At 41.2% G+C, this 16,547-nt stretch overlaps 1 protein-coding gene across 2 annotated transcripts in view; it reads right to left on the bottom strand.

Annotated features, from left to right (window-relative positions):
- The window catches only part of PCDH15 (protocadherin related 15), a 2,374,726-nt gene that overhangs the window by 121,983 nt on the left and 2,236,196 nt on the right, over positions 1 to 16,547 (bottom strand). For both annotated transcript variants that reach the window (XM_077258870.1, XM_077258871.1), the window contains one exon: positions 149 to 325. In XM_077258870.1, coding sequence (XP_077114985.1) covers positions 149 to 325 — 177 coding nt within the window. The remainder of the gene's footprint in view (positions 1 to 148; positions 326 to 16,547) is intronic.

Below are 16,547 nucleotides of genomic sequence, written 5' to 3'. Positions count from 1 at the left end.
TATTTTTCGCTATCTATTCTCTGTCTGTGTTATTTTTTATGTCTTACGGGAAAATATCTAAAAAAATTGTAGCTATTAAATATTTCATTTTGGTATAAGTTGCAATTTTATAATTTTAAATTTTAGTAGAACTTCATAGTATACTTACTTAAAAAGTTCATTACGGGAGATAGCTCGGTTTGTTTGAGGATCGACAGCGTAAACCATCAAGTCGCACTGAGTGTAGTCCTCTTCTGAAAAACCATCTCCATATCTTCTGGCTCCAATCGATTCCACTACAACGGCTGCTCCTGGGATCTGATCCTGGACATAACGTTCTAAAATACTGAGAGGAAATACAAACAAGATTAAATCAGTATATAAGACTTAGGGCACCGTCACACAGTGCCATTTTCATCGCTACGACGGCACGATTCGTGACGTTGCAGCGTCGTATGATTATCGCTCCAGCGTCGTAGACTGCGGTCACACGTTGCAATACATGGCGCTGGAGCGATAATTTCATGACGTATTTGCGATGTAGAAGCCGTTGGTTACTGTGCGCACATCGTATACAACCTGTGTCACACGATGCAATCATGCGGCCACAGCGGGACACTAGACGACGAAAGAAAGTTTCAAACGATCTGCTACGACGTACGATTCTCAGCGGGGTTCCGGATCGCAGTAGCGTGTCAGACACTACGATATCGTAATGATATCGCTAGAACGTCACGAATCGTGCCGTCGTAGCGATGAAAATGGCACTGTGTGACGGTACCCTTAGAAACCTTTTATTTCAATGTACGTACATCCTGCTTTGATAGATGCCAGGATCTGCAGGCTTTTTTTTTTTACAGTATTTTAAGAAACCCAAAATGTATACAGTGGAGAAAATAAGTGTTTGATAAACTGAAAAAAATTTGCAAGTTTTCCCATCTACAAAAAAATGGAGAGGTCTGTAAATTTTTATTGGTGGTACATTTCCACTGTGAGAGACAGAATCTAAAAATAAAAACCAGAAAATCACATTGTATGATTTTTAAATAGTTAAAATGCATTTTATTGCATGAAATAAGTTAGTTTTTCTTGAAGAAACCCTCCTACTTTGCACTCATTATTTGTATTAATTGCACCTGTACCTGTTTGAATTTTCTCCTTTTATAAATGACACCTGTCCACACCCTCAATCAATCACACTACGACCTCTCCTCCATGGCAGAGACCAAAGAGCTGTCTAAGGACACCAGGGACAAAGGCTGTGATGGGCTACAGGACAATATGCAAGCAGCTTGGTGAGAACGCAACAACTGTGGACACAATTATTAAAAAATAGGAGAAACACAAGATGACAAGCAATCTTCCTCAGTCTGGAGCTCCATGTAAGATCTCACCCCAGAGGGTAAGGATGATTCTGAGAAACGTCAGGAATCAGCAAAAAACTACACAGGATGACCTGGTCATTGACCTGAAGAGAGCTGGGACCACATTTACCACAGTCTCAAACATTACAGTTAGTAACACACTTTGTTGTCATGGATTAATATCCTGCTGGGCATGCAAGGTCCACTTGCTGCCACCAGCACATGTCCAGGCCCATTTTAAGTTCACCAATGACCATCTGAATGATACATAGGAGGCATGAGAGAAGGTCATATAGTCAGATGAGACCAAAATAGAACTTTTTGGTATCTACTATCTACTTCACTCGCCATGTTTGGAGGAAAAATAAGGATGAGTACAACCCCATGTACACTCTCCCAACTTTGAAGAATGGTGGGGAAACATCATATTTTGGCGGTACTTTTCTGCAAAGGGGACAGGATGTCTGCACCGTATTGAAGGAACGATGGATGGAGTCATGTATCTCGAGATTTAGGCCAATAACTTCCTTTCCTCAGTAAAACAATTGAAGATGGCTCATGGCTTGGTCTTCCAGCATGACAATGACCAGAAGCATACAACTAAGTAGTGGCTCCATAAGAAGCATTTCAAGGTCCTGGAGTGGCCTAGCCAGTCTCCAAACCTGAACTCAATAGAAAATCTTTAGAGGAAGCTGAAACTCAATATTACCCAGCGACAGCCTCAAAACATGAAAGATCTGGAGAAGATCTGTATGGAGGAGTGGGCCAAAATCCCTGCTGCAGTGTGTGCAAACTTGGTCAAAAACTAGATGAAACATCTGACCTCTATAATTGCAAACAAAGGTTTATGTATCAAATATTAAGTTCTGTTTTTCTATTGTATCAAATACTTATTTCATGCAATAAAATGCAAATTAATTATGTACAAATCATACAATGTGATTTTCTGGGTTCTTATTTAGTTTCTGCCTCTCACAGTTGAAGTGTATCTATGATAAAAATTACAGACCTCTCCAATCTTTTTAGATGGGAAACTTGCAAAATCAGCAGTGCATCAAATACTTATTTTTTTCCACTGAATATTTGTGCTATTAGAAGGTTAAATCTCGTTTATATCTAGTATTTTGTTAACACTGTGCATATATGATAGAAACAGCTCCCATACATTGAATAAAGACCATAACAGGTGCCTAAAGCTGCATTTATACTAAAAGAAATTGTAAACCGCAATTTGTAAAACTGTTTGCGTCATGATTACCTTGCAGTATAAACAGACTGCTGATCATTGCATCAACATGCAAAATGCTCACTGATCAGGTGATATACGGTAATCTTTTTTTAAGCCTTACAAGATCATTGTTCTCGCCAGCACATTAAACTCTGTAAATAGGATTTGCACTGCAGAGGGAACCATGGCATCCTATGTGCATTGAGTGATCTATTACAAATTAGGTTTACTTTGGTCTGCCTGTGAAAACAGACTACTAAATGACCACTGATTGGGAAAAGATTACGAATTGGTGGTCATATTATGCTGCCTTTCGGTCGGTGTATATGGACCCAAACTGTGTCATCCATCATCCGTAAACTTTAACAGTGCCAATTTAACAAATACATCACTCTTTGAGTAGCTTTTCACAATATATACATTAACTCTTTTGCTCTGGAGCCTGTTTTCACTTTCCTGACCAGTCAAAATTTTACAATTATGACCAGTGTCAAATTGGCAATTTTCAAGCTTTCAATTTTTATGTCTTTAAACCAGTTAGTCATATTGTACAAACTAATTTGCAAATTACATTTCCCATAGGTATACTTTCTTTACATCAGCATCATTTTTTAAACATATTTTTTTTTGTTGAGAAGACAGAAAGGTTAAACGTGTATAAGCAATTTCTCATTTTTCCAACAAAATGTACAAAACGGTTGCTTTTAGGGACCACATCACATTTGAAGTGACTTTGAGGGGCCTATATGATTCAAAATACCCCAAAGTGACACCATTTTAGAAAAGGCACCCTTCAAAGTGCTAAAAATCACATTCAAGAAGTTTATTAACCCTTTAAATGCTTTATAGGAATCAAAGCAATGTGGAATGAAAAAAAATGAATATTTTAATTTTTCTAACAAAAATGTTCATTTCTTCCAAAATGTAGAATTTTTACAAGTAACAGGATAAATTGAACCATACAATGTGTTGTGAAATTTCTCCTGAGTATGCTGATATATGTGGAGGAAAACTACTGTCTGAGATCATGAAAAGGTTGAAGGGAAGAAGTGCAATTTGACTTTGGAGAGCAGAATTGACTGGAATAGACAGCAGATTCCATGTGGTGTTTGCCATGTACTTAAACAGTAGAAACCCCTCACAAGTGTGGGGAGCACCTTTAACCCACATGTGCTTCTCAGAATTTTATTATGTTGAGCTGTGAAAATTAAAACATACACGTATCCCACAAACATGTTGCTTTTCCCCCCAATTTTTCATTTTCACAAGAGCAACAGGAGAATATGAAGTGTAAAATTTGTTGTGCAATTTCTACTGAATATACAGATGTTCCATATGTGGTGGAAAACTACTGTTTGGGCGCTCGGCATGGCTCAGAAGGAAAGGAGCACCAACTGACAATTAGAGCACAATTTTGGCTGTAACAGATTGCAGAGGCAATGTCACATTTGAAGAGCTCCTTACATGCCAAAACATCAGAAACTACCAAAATGACCCCATTTTGCAAACTATACCTCTTGGAGAAATTATCTAGTTGTGTACTGAGTATGTTTAACCCTCAGGCGATTTACAGACTTGTATAACATTGGGCTGTGTCAATGGAAAATTACCATTTTTTTCCAAAAAAATTTTACTTTGGAGCCAAGTTTTCGATTTTCAAAAGGGATAATAGGAAAAAATGGACCTCAAAATATGTTACCCAATTTCTTCCGAACTCGACAATACCTCATATGTGGTTGACAACTACTTTTGAGGCACAGTGCAAAGCTCAGAAAGGAAGGAGTGCCATATTGCAGTGCACATTTTGTGGAATGGTTTGAAGGTGCCATGTGACATTGGCAGAGCCCCTGAGATGACAGAACAGCAGAATCCCTGAAAAAGTGACCTCATTTTACAAACTACACTTCTTAATAAATTTTCTAAGGCAAAAAGGAAAATACAGTTACCGTATATACTCGTGTATAAGCCGAGTTTTTCAGCACATTTTTATTTATATTCTATATTTTAATTGCGCTTTATTCCACTTTTTCTTTAGCGGTATGAAGAAAAATCATGTGGCTATCACTATTGACAGCAGCATAAGAGGGTTTAAACATCCGATATCAGCACTAGTACTGATTGTGAACATTGCCCTAGTGTGTTAGCTTTCATATAGCGCTAACACTTGCTTTTGATCGCCTCCAGCACTTGGAGTGAGCCTGAGCGATCAACAAGCTATACTTGCATACATGTACAGCAGTTTATGGGAACGCATCTCCCACAATGCCATATAAGTTCAGCGGATGTAGTGAAGAGGTTAAATAGATGCCATTATAGCCCATGGGTGATGGATGCCACACAGGCATTGGTCACAGAAAATGTTTCCTCTATGCTAGGTGACCTGGAAAGAAAAGAGGTAAAACACCTAAATAATGAGGTTAACCAGAGTGGCCACTGATTGACTGCAGCCTTTAATATTCTGTCAGAGTGTAGGAGCAGTGTTTCTTCCACTACTATTGAAGACTGCAGCAGTTATATTACATTATATAAGGTGACTAATGAGGGACAGTGCTGAGAGCATTGGGATGACACATGTCCCGGACCATAGAGTTGCTAATGAGGGTTGTCCACCAGTCGACTATACTTTTAGCTCTATAAATTCAAGAGCACATAGTTACATGGTTAAGAGGGAACAGTGGTCATAGGCATCCATCACCAAAGTGCTATAATGGCATACACTTAACACACGTCATGAAAAACTATTGAAAAAGTTCATGACAAACAGACAACTCAACATTCAAAATGCACATCAAGAATGAAAAGTGATCTATTAGGAAAATCATGGGATCAATAATTATTTTTAAATGATGGAAAAATGGAATTAAAATTTTCAATATATCTCGTTATTCATTATCACGTTTGAGCACCACACACAGAAATACACGCATTTGCAAGCTTTGACTGCTATCAATGAGGTTGTCTAATGAATGTTTTGTCATGCTGAATGCACTTGGGTACACAAATTATCCAAATCCACTGCTTGCCAATGACATCCTAGATGTGCTTGAAGGGAGACATGTTCAGAGATGCTGCATGGCATGGTAGCACGTTTAGACCATGCAGGCTGCTTACAGTACCTTGAGCAACATGCAGCATGGTGGTGTTGTGTTGAGGAACAGCTTCTGATACCCTTTGAATAAATGGCTGTTCCACTGGTTTTCTGACCATATCAATTTAACAGTGAGCTGTTAGTGTACCTGGAATAAAGTTAAGATGGGTCCGGATAACATACATTATGTCCAGCAACACCATAGTCCCGAGAATAGGACCATTTTATCAATCCCTTGTGAAGGCCTCTTCATTTTGTTGTCTACATGTTACTGTCAGACTCAAAGAATGGTGCACAGTGAAACATTCTGTACTGTAAGTTAAATTAGATGTGACATAACAAGCCGCAAATATTAAATAGCGTCTAACTAAACCATCAGTAGGCGTTTGCATGTCATTGGTCTCCGAGTTAGGCATCCAGCTACAGCATTAAATTAACCTCATACCAACACTATCAAAGGCTTTCATTGTGCAGAGCAAGATGGCAAAGTAGGCTTGAATGTAAGTCTATTCTCTTCAGCAATGAGTCCCGCTTTTGTCTCGGATGCAAAGATAGCTGGAGATTGCTAAGGAGAAAACATGGGCAACGACATGAAGAGGCCTTCACGAGGGAACGTGAAAGAGTCCAAAGAGTCATTGTTCAAAATGATAAAGCTAGGCTGCAAGATGGTCATGCAACTGTAAGTAGCTTGCATAGCCTAAACATGCTACCGTGGCCTGCAGTGTCTCCTGACTTGTTTTCCATCAAGAACATCTGGGATATTGGTTGACAATTGCAAAGGGACCTACCAGGAATGTATCTATGCCCAATGGATTTGTCTTTGCAAAACATTCCTCAGCCATCTTGTAATAACCTCAATAATAATATGCAATGTTGTGCAATTGTGGGAATCTCTACTCATTTCACTCATACTTAGAACTGAAAATATGGTTTAAAAATGTTTCCAAATCTGCAAGTTGTAGACAGATATTTTTATCAGTGGAACTTATGTCAAATGACTTTTGAAAAAGGTAAACTATTCACTCCTGCTATCATTGTGAGCAGCAAAGATGTGACAAGTTGGACTTCAATCCATCTAAACCTAATATTGCCACCCAAGCAAAATACAAATTGTGAAAACTGCTATATGCAATGACACAAAGTATCATGGCTTCACAAAAGAAGCGATCATACACTTAAAGTGTTGTATCAGGAATGCAAATGATCATTTCCATGATAAGTGATAATAACTTGTTAAACATTGGAGTCTCACAGCAATGACTAACAACGATCATGAGAATAGAACTCTGGAGCAGTCTTTTTGAATGGAGTGGTGTATATGAGGGATGGACAATACACTGCGTGCATAATTATTAGGCAAGTTGTATTTCTGATCACATGATACTTTTTATACATGTTGTCCTACTCCAGGCTGTTCAGGCTTGAGAGCCATCTACCAATTAAGTAAATCAGGTGATGTGCATATCTGTAATCAGGAGGGGTGTTGTATAATGACATCAAAACCCTAAGGTGTGCTTAATTATTAGGCAACTTCCTTTCCTTTGGCAAAATGGGTCAGAAGAGAGATTTGACGGGCTCTGAAAAGTCCAAAATTGTGAGAGGTCTCACAAAGGGATGCAGCAATCTTGAAATTGTCAAACTTTTGAAGCGTGATCACCGAACAATCAAGCGTTTTATGGCAAATAGCCAACAGGGTCGCAAGAAGCGTGTTGGGCAAAAAAGGTACAAAATAACTGCCCATGAATTGAGGAATATCAAGCGTGAAGCTGCCAAGAGGACATTTGCCACCAGTTTTGCCATATTTCAGAGCTGCAACGTTACTGGAATAACAAAAAACACAAGGTGTGTGATACTCAGGGACATAGCCAAGGTAAGGAAGGCTGAAAAACGACCACCTTTGAACAAGAAACATAAGATAAAACGTCAAGACTGGGCCAAGAAATATCTTAAGACTGACTTTTCAATGGTTTTATGGACTGATGAAATGAAAGTGACTCTTGATGGGCCAGATGGATGGGCCTAAGGCTGGATCAGTAAAGGGCAGAGAGCTCCACTCTGACTCAGATGCCAGCAAGGTGGAGGTGGGGTACTGGTATGGGCTGGTATCATCAAAGATGAACTTGTGGGACCTTTTTGGGTTGAGGATGGAGTGAAGCTCAACTCCCAAACCTACTGCCATTTTCTGGAAGACAACTTCTTCATGCAGTGGTACAGGAAGAAATCGGTATCGTTCAAGAAAAACATGATTTTCATGCAGGACAATGCTTCATCACATGCCTTCAACTACTCCACAGCGTGGCTGGCTAGTAAAGATCTCAAAGAAGAAAAAATAATGACATGGCCCCCTTGTTCACCTTACCTGAACCCCACAGAGAACCTGTGCTCCCTCATAAAATGTGAGATCTACAGGGAGGGAAAACTGTTGTGAATTTGGATTCTGGGCTCCCCCGGTGGCTACTGGTGGAATTGAACTTGTGACATCATCTTCCCTGTTCACCTGTTCTGATTAGATCTGGGTGTCGCTATATAACCTGGCTTCTCTGTTAGATGCTTGCCGGTCAACAATGTTATCAGAAGCCTCTCTGTGCTTGTTCCTGCTCCCAGACATCTACTAGATAAGTTGGACATTCGTCCATGTTTTGTTTTTGTATTTTGGTTCCAGTTCACAGCTGCAGTTTCGTTACTGTGTCTGGAAAGCTCTTGTTGATCAGGAATTGCCACTCTGGTATTATGAGTTAATGCCAGAGTCCTAAAGTAATTTCTGGATGTGTTTTGTTAGGGTTTTCTACTGACCATGAAAGTATGCTTTCTGTCTTCTGCTATCTAGAAAGCGGACCTCAAATTTGCTAAAACTATTTTCCTGCTGCGTTTGTTGTTTCATCTCATATCACCGCCAATATATGTGGGGGGCCTCTGTCTCCTTTTTGGGCATTTCTCTAGAGGTGAGTCAGGTCTTATATTTCCCTCTGCTAGCATTATTTAGTTCTCCGGCCGGCGCTGGGCATATAGGGATAAAAAGTAGGACATGCTACCTGGCTACTTCTAGATGATGCGGTAGGTTTAGTTCATGGTCAGTATAGTTACATCTTCCAAGAGCTTGTTCCTATTGAGGCTTATGCTAGTTCTCTGGCCATGGAGATCATGACAGTTTGACCGGCCACCTAAAGGGTTAAAATCCTTGGCTGAGAAAGGAGAGAAATAAGAAGTCTGCTGAGAGTTTTTTTTTTTTTTTTCTCTGTGCTCTTAATTGGATCACTTGCCAGTCTGTCTATGCTGCAGTCTTTCTTTTTTTTCTCTCTCCTTCTAATCTTTGAATGGCTCTATGTTCACCTGTCTATAATGGATCTACAGAGTGTAACTGCAGGTTTGAATAATCTCGCCACGAAAGTACAAAGTTTGCAAGATTTTGTTGTTCATGCTCCGGTATCAGAGCCGAGAATTCCTTTGCCGGAATTCTTCTCAGGGAATAGATCTAGCTTTCAGAATTTTAGAAATAATTGTAAGTTATTTTTGTCCCTGAAATCTCGTTCTGCTGGAGACCCTGCACAGCAGGTTGGGATTGTGATTTCCTTGCTCCGCGGCGACCCTCAAGATTGGGCTTTTGCATTGGCACCAGGGGATCCTGCGTTGCGCAATGTGGATGCGTTTTTTCTGGCCTTGGGCTTGCTGTATGAGGAACCTCATTTGGAACTTCAGGCAGAAAAAACTTTGATGTCCCTATCGCAGGGGCAAGATGAAGCTGAAATTTACTGCCAAAAATTCCGTAAATGGTCTGTGCTTACTCAGTGGGATGAGTGGAAAACCGCATTTAATACGCCCGAGGGCCACTTTGAGTATTTGGTGATGCCTTTTGGTCTTTCTAATGCCCCTTCAGTCTTCCAGTCCTTTATGCATGATATTTTCCGCGATTTTTTGGATAAATTTATGATAGTGTATCTGGATGATATTCTGATTTTTTCGGATGATTGGGACTCTCATGTCCGGCATGTTAAGAGGGTTTTTCAGGTTTTGCGGTCTAATTCTCTGTGTGTCAAGGGTTCTAAGTGCGTTTTTGGGGTTCAGAGAATTTCCTTTTTGGGATATATTTTTTCTCCCTTTTCCATTGAGATGGATCCTGTCAAGGTTCAAGCTATTTGTGATTGGACGCAGCCCTCTTCTCTTAAAAGTCTTCAGAAATTTTTGGGCTTTGCCAACTTTTATCGTCGATTTATTTCTGGTTTTTCGGATGTCGTTAAGCCATTGACCGATTTGACTAGACAGGGTGCTGATGTTGCTAATTGGTCCCCTGATGCTGTGGAGGCCTTTCAGGAGCTTAAGCGCCGTTTTTCTTCTGCCCCTGTGTTGCGTCAGCCTGATGTGACTCTTCCTTTTCAGGTTGAGGTCGACGCTTCTGAGATCGGGGCTGGGGCAGTGTTGTCGCAGAAAAATTCTGACTGCGCCGTGATGAGGCCTTGTGCCTTCTTTTCCCGTAAATTTTCGCCCGCTGAGCGAAATTATGATGTTGGGAATCGGGAGCTTTTGGCCATGAAGTGGGCGTTTGAGGAGTGGCGCCATTGGCTCGAGGGGGCCAGACATCAGGTGGTGGTATTGACTGACCATGAAAGTATGCTTTCTGTCTTCTGCATTGGCAGGTCATCCTGGAATTTTTGGTACCAGGGATTTGGTGGCAAGATCCTTCTGGTGGCCTTCCCTGTCACGAGATGTGCGAGGCTTTGTGCAGTCTTGTGACGTTTGTGCTCGGGCCAAGCCTTGTTGTTCTCGGGCTAGTGGATTATTGTTGCCCTTGCCTATTCCTAAGAGGCCTTGGACACACATCTCGATGGATTTTATTTCAGATCTGCCTGTTTCTCAGAAGATGTCTGTCATCTGGGTGGTGTGTGACCGTTTTTCTAAGATGGTCCATTTGGTTCCCCTGCCCAAATTGCCTTCTTCTTCCGAGTTGGTGCCCCTGTTTTTTCAAAATGTTGTTCGTTTGCATGGTATTCCTGAGAATATCGTTTCTGACAGAGGAACCCAATTTGTGTCTAGATTTTGGCGGGCATTCTGTGCTAGGATGGGCATAGATTTGTCTTTTTCGTCTGCTTTTCACCCTCAGACTAATGGCCAGACCGAGCGGACTAATCAGACCCTGGAGACATATCTGAGGTGTTTTGTGTCTGCTGACCAGGATGATTGGGTTGCTTTTTTGCCATTGGCGGAGTTCGCCCTCAATAATCGGGCCAGCTCTGCCACTTTGGTGTCCCCGTTTTTCTGTAATTCGGGGTTCCACCCTCGATTTTCCTCCGGTCAGATGGAATCCTCGGATTGTCCTGGAGTGGATGCGGTGGTGGAGAGATTGCATCATATCTGGGGGCAGGTGATGGACAATTTAAAGTTGTCCCGGGAGAAGACTCAGCTTTTTGCCAACCGTCACCGTCGTGTTGGTCCTCGGCTTTGTGTTGGAGATTTGGTGTGGTTGTCTTCTCGTTTTGTCCCTATGAGGGTCTCATCTCCTAAGTTTAAGCCTCGGTTCATCGGTCCGTATAAAATATTGGAGATTCTTAACCCTGTTTCCTTCCGTTTGGACCTCCCTGCATCCTTTTCTATTCATAACGTTTTTCATCGGTCGTTATTGCGCAGGTATGAGGCACCGGTTGTGCCTTCCGTTGAGCCTCCTGCTCCGGTGTTGGTTGAGGGTGAGTTGGAGTACGTTGTGGAAAAAATCCTAGACTCCCGTGTTTCCAGACGGAGACTCCAGTATCTGGTCAAGTGGAAGGGATACGGCCAGGAGGATAATTCTTGGGTCACTGCATCTGATGTTCATGCCTCTGATCTGGTTCGTGCCTTTCATAGGGCCCATCCTGATCGCCCTGGTGGTTCTGGTGAGGGTTCGGTGCCCCCTCCTTGAGGGGGGGGTACTGTTGTGAATTTGGATTCTGGGCTCCCCCGGTGGCTACTGGTGGAATTGAACTTGTGACATCATCTTCCCTGTTCACCTGTTCTGATTAGATCTGGGTGTCGCTATATAACCTGGCTTCTCTGTTAGATGCTTGCCGGTCAACAATGTTATCAGAAGCCTCTCTGTGCTTGTTCCTGCTCCCAGACATCTACTAGATAAGTTGGACATTCGTCCATGTTTTGTTTTTGTATTTTGGTTCCAGTTCACAGCTGCAGTTTCGTTACTGTGTCTGGAAAGCTCTTGTTGATCAGGAATTGCCACTCTGGTATTATGAGTTAATGCCAGAGTCCTAAAGTAATTTCTGGATGTGTTTTGTTAGGGTTTTCTACTGACCATGAAAGTATGCTTTCTGTCTTCTGCTATCTAGAAAGCGGACCTCAAATTTGCTAAAACTATTTTCCTGCTGCGTTTGTTGTTTCATCTCATATCACCGCCAATATATGTGGGGGGCCTCTGTCTCCTTTTTGGGCATTTCTCTAGAGGTGAGTCAGGTCTTATATTTCCCTCTGCTAGCATTATTTAGTTCTCCGGCCGGCGCTGGGCATATAGGGATAAAAAGTAGGACATGCTACCTGGCTACTTCTAGATGATGCGGTAGGTTTAGTTCATGGTCAGTATAGTTACATCTTCCAAGAGCTTGTTCCTATTGAGGCTTATGCTAGTTCTCTGGCCATGGAGATCATGACAGAAAACAGTACACCTCCCGGAACAGTGTCTGGGAGGCTGTGGTGGCTGCTGCATGCAATGTTGATCGTAAACAGATCAAGCAACTGACAGAATCTATGGATGGAAGGCTGCTGAGTGTCATCATAACGAAAGGTGGCTATATTGGTCACTAATTTTTGGGGGTTTTGCTTTTGCATGTCAGAAATGTTTATTTCTAAATTTTGTGCAGTTATATTGGTTTACCTGGTGAAAATAAACATGTGAGATGGAAATATATTTGGTTTTTATTAAGTTGCCTAATAATTCTGCACAGTAATAGTTACCTGCACAAACAGATATCCTCCTAAGATAGCCAAATCTAAAAAAAAAAACACTCCAACTTCCAAAAATATTAAGCTTTGTTATTTATGAGTCTTTTGGGTTGATTGAGAACATAGTTGTTGATCAATAATAAAAATAATCCTCTAAAATGCAACTTGCCTAATAATTCTGCACACAGTGTAATTTAGAATCTAGACTCTTAAAAGATTACTGTGGGTAGTACTTTACACTTTTCATAAATAAAGTTTCCAATTTCATATACAGTAATAGTTAGCATTTGACAAAACCAAGCCAGTTGTAATCTGCATTGTTCAGTACTATTCTCCAAAATGAATATGAATAATAGTAGCCACAATGGAGAGATTAGTGTTTCCAGTAATTACTGTAATTTGTTAGGGTTTTGTTTGATGCTTCCTCAGGCAAATCCTCCACTATGGAATCGAGGAAACAATGTAGACTGAAATGCCCAGCATTCCAGAGCCAAGTATTTATATGACGTCGAGTGGGGACAGAAACTAATATCAAACCATTTGAAATGTGAAACGATTTTCATAACGGCACTGCAAACCTTAAGTACAAATGCCGCGAACTCCAAGGTGTCATTGACAGTCCCTATGTTTAAACCAACAGCCAATTAATTTGGAACGTTGTAGAAATAAATGATTTAAACCACTAAATGTACAGATCTCATCCTTAGATACAGGATAAGACTGCAGTATTTAATTATAGCTTTGTAGAATTCATATGTTGGCATAGCTAAGTCACGTCTCTTCACTGACATGAACCGAGAGGTTGAGTGAAAAAAAGATAATGCAATTAGAGCGGCAAAGCAAAGAAGATGGTTGTATAACTTATCAAATAACGTTTATTCTCCCTTTCATAGAATTAAATATTGCAATTCTTTAAGTGGTTAACTCTTTTCATTCTCAAAGCTTTTTGAATTTTACCATTCAAAGCTTAGTCTTCCAATGTGATAAAAATTCCATCAACGGCTAGCTGTACTTCTGAACTGCTCTGTTAAACATGATAGGATTTGAGAGGCCAGATGATTAACCATGCCAGGTTCCATCATTCTCTTCCATTGAATGATGGATGGTATGTGTGGTCTGTTAATAAACACTTAGTCACTTGTAGTTTCATGTAAGACAGAATATGTGTTCTAGGGATCTATAGAAGGAATCATTTTGTATTAAATGGTCACTATATTTTCAGGCAATGTGATCTCATAATTTCCATCTAAATTACGGCATTCTACAGTTGGGCTCAAAAGTTTACATACCCCAGCAGAATTTTTGCTTTTTGGCCTTTTTTCAGCAAATATGAATGATAACACCAAAACTTTTTCTCCACTCATGGTTAGAGGTTGGGTCTGAAGCCATTTAATGTCAAACTACTGTGTTTTCTCTTTTTAAATTATGACAACCGAAAACATCAAAATGACCCTGATCAAAAGTTTACATACCCTGGTGATCTTGGCATGATAATATGCACAGAAGTTGATACAAATGGGTTTGAATGGCTACTGAAGGTAACATCCTCACCTGTGACCTGTTTGCTTGTAATCAGGGTGTGCGCAATAAAGCTGAGTGAGTTTCTGGGATCCAGACAGACTCTTGCATCTTTCATCCAGCCACTGACGTTTATGGATTGTGAGCAAAAGAACTGTCAATGGATCTATGGGAAAAGGTAGTTAAACTGTATAAAACAGGAAAGGGATACAAAAAGATATCCAAGGAACTGATAATGCCAGTCAGCAGCGTTCAAACTGTAATTAACAAATGAAAAGTCAGGGGCTCTGTAAAAACAAAACCACGGTTAGATAGACCAACAAAAATGTCATCTACAACTGCCAGGAAAATTGTTCTGGTTGCAAAGAAAAATGCACAAATAACATCATCTGAAATACAGGACTTTCTGAAAACTATCTGTGTGGCTGTTTCAAGATGCACAATAAGGAGGCACTTGAAGAACAATGGGTTGCATGGTCGACAAAGTATCTCACCTGCAATAAGCAAAACAGCACAGAGGCAAGCTTCAAAACCTCTGGAACAAGGTAATTTGGAGTGATGAAACAAAAATTGAACTTTTTGGCCACAATCATAAATGCTACATTTGGACAGAGGTCAACAAGGCCTATGATGAAATAAACACCATTCCTACTGTAAAGCACAGAGGTGGATCACTGATGTTTTGGGTATGTGTGAGCTACAAAGGCACAGGAAACTTGGTCAAAGTTGAAGGAAAGATGAATGCAGCACATTATCGGCAAAAACTGGAGGCAAATTTGCACTCATCAACCCGGAAGCTGCGCATGGGACGTACTTGGACATTCCAACATGACAACGATCCAAAACACAAGGCCAAGTCAACTCAACTTGTCATTTGCTACAGCAGATCAAAGTGAAGGTTCTTGAGTGGCCATCTTAGTCTCCCAACCTCAATATCATTGAGCCATTCTGGGGAGCTCTCAAGAGCGCAGTTCATGCTAGACAGCCCAGGAATTTACAGGAACTGAAGGATTTTTGCCAAGAAGAGTAGGCAGCTTTACCATCTGGGAAAATAAAGAGCCTCATTCACAACTATCACAAAAGACTTAAAGCTGTCATTGATGTTAGAGGGGGCAATACATGGTATTAATAAATGGAGTATGTAAACTTTTGATCAGGGTAATTTGGATGTTTTGAGTTGTCATTATGATTTAAAAAGAGAAAACACAGTAGTTTGATTATAAATCACTTCACTCAACCACTAACCATGAATGGAGAAAAAGTTTTGGTGTTATCATTAGTGTTGAGCGATACCGTCCGATACTTGAAAGTATCGGTATCGGAAAGTATCGGCCGATACCGGCAAAGTATCGGATCCAATCCGATACCGATACCCGATACCAATACAAGTCAATGGGACTCATGTATCGGACGGTATTCCTGATGGTTCCCAGGGTCTGAAGGAGAGGAAACTCTCCTTCAGGCCCTGGGAACCATATTAATGTGTAAAAGAAAGAATTAAAATAAAAAATATTGCTATACTCACCTCTCCGACGCAGCCTGCACCTTACCGAGGGAAGCGGCAGCGTTCTTTGTTTAAAATTTGCGCTTTTCTTTCCTTTACTGAAGTCCCGGCTTGTGATTGGTCGCGTGCCGACCATGTGGCCGGGACGCAACCAATCACAGCAAGCCGTGACGTAATTTCAGGTCCTTCAGGATTTTAAAATTACGTTCCGGCGTTGTGATTGGTTGCGTCGCAGTCACATGGGCAACGCAACCAATCACAGCAAGCCGTGACGTAATTTCAGGTCCTTAAGGATTTTAAAATTACGTCCCGGCTTTGTGATTGGTTGCATCGCAGTCACATGGGAGACGCAACCAATCACAAGCCGTGACGTCACGGGAGGCTGGACACGCGCGCATTTTAAAATGGGCGCGTGTCCAGCCTCCCGTGACATCCCGGCTTGTGATTGGTTGCGTCGCGATCAACCAATCACAAGCCGGGAGGCTGGACACGCGCGCATTTTAAAATGCGCGCGTGTCCAGCCTCCCGTGACGTCACGGCTTGTGATTGGTTGCGTTGCCCATGTGACTGCGACGCAACCAATCACAACGCCAGAACGTAATTTTAAAATCCTGAAGGACCTGAAATTACGTCACGGCTTGCTGTGATTGGTTGCGTCCCGGCCACATGGTCGGCACGCGACCAATCACAAGCCGGGACTTCAGTAAAGGAAAGAAAAGCGCGAATTTTAAACAAAGAACGCTGCCGCTTCCCTCGGTAAGGTGCAGGCTGCGTCGGAGAGGTGAGTATAGCAATATTTTTTATTTTAATTCTTTCTTTTACACATTTTTACATTAATGTTGTTTCGATACCGATACCCGATACCACAAAAATATCGGATCTCGGTATCGGAATTCCGATACAGCAAGTATCGGCCGATACCCGATACTTGCAGTATCGGAATGCTCAACA

Source organism: Ranitomeya variabilis, chromosome 4 (assembly GCF_051348905.1).
Source record: "Ranitomeya variabilis isolate aRanVar5 chromosome 4, aRanVar5.hap1, whole genome shotgun sequence".
Classification (NCBI taxonomy): domain Eukaryota; kingdom Metazoa; phylum Chordata; class Amphibia; order Anura; family Dendrobatidae; genus Ranitomeya; species Ranitomeya variabilis.
This window is presented reverse-complemented; position numbering and strand designations above follow the sequence as displayed.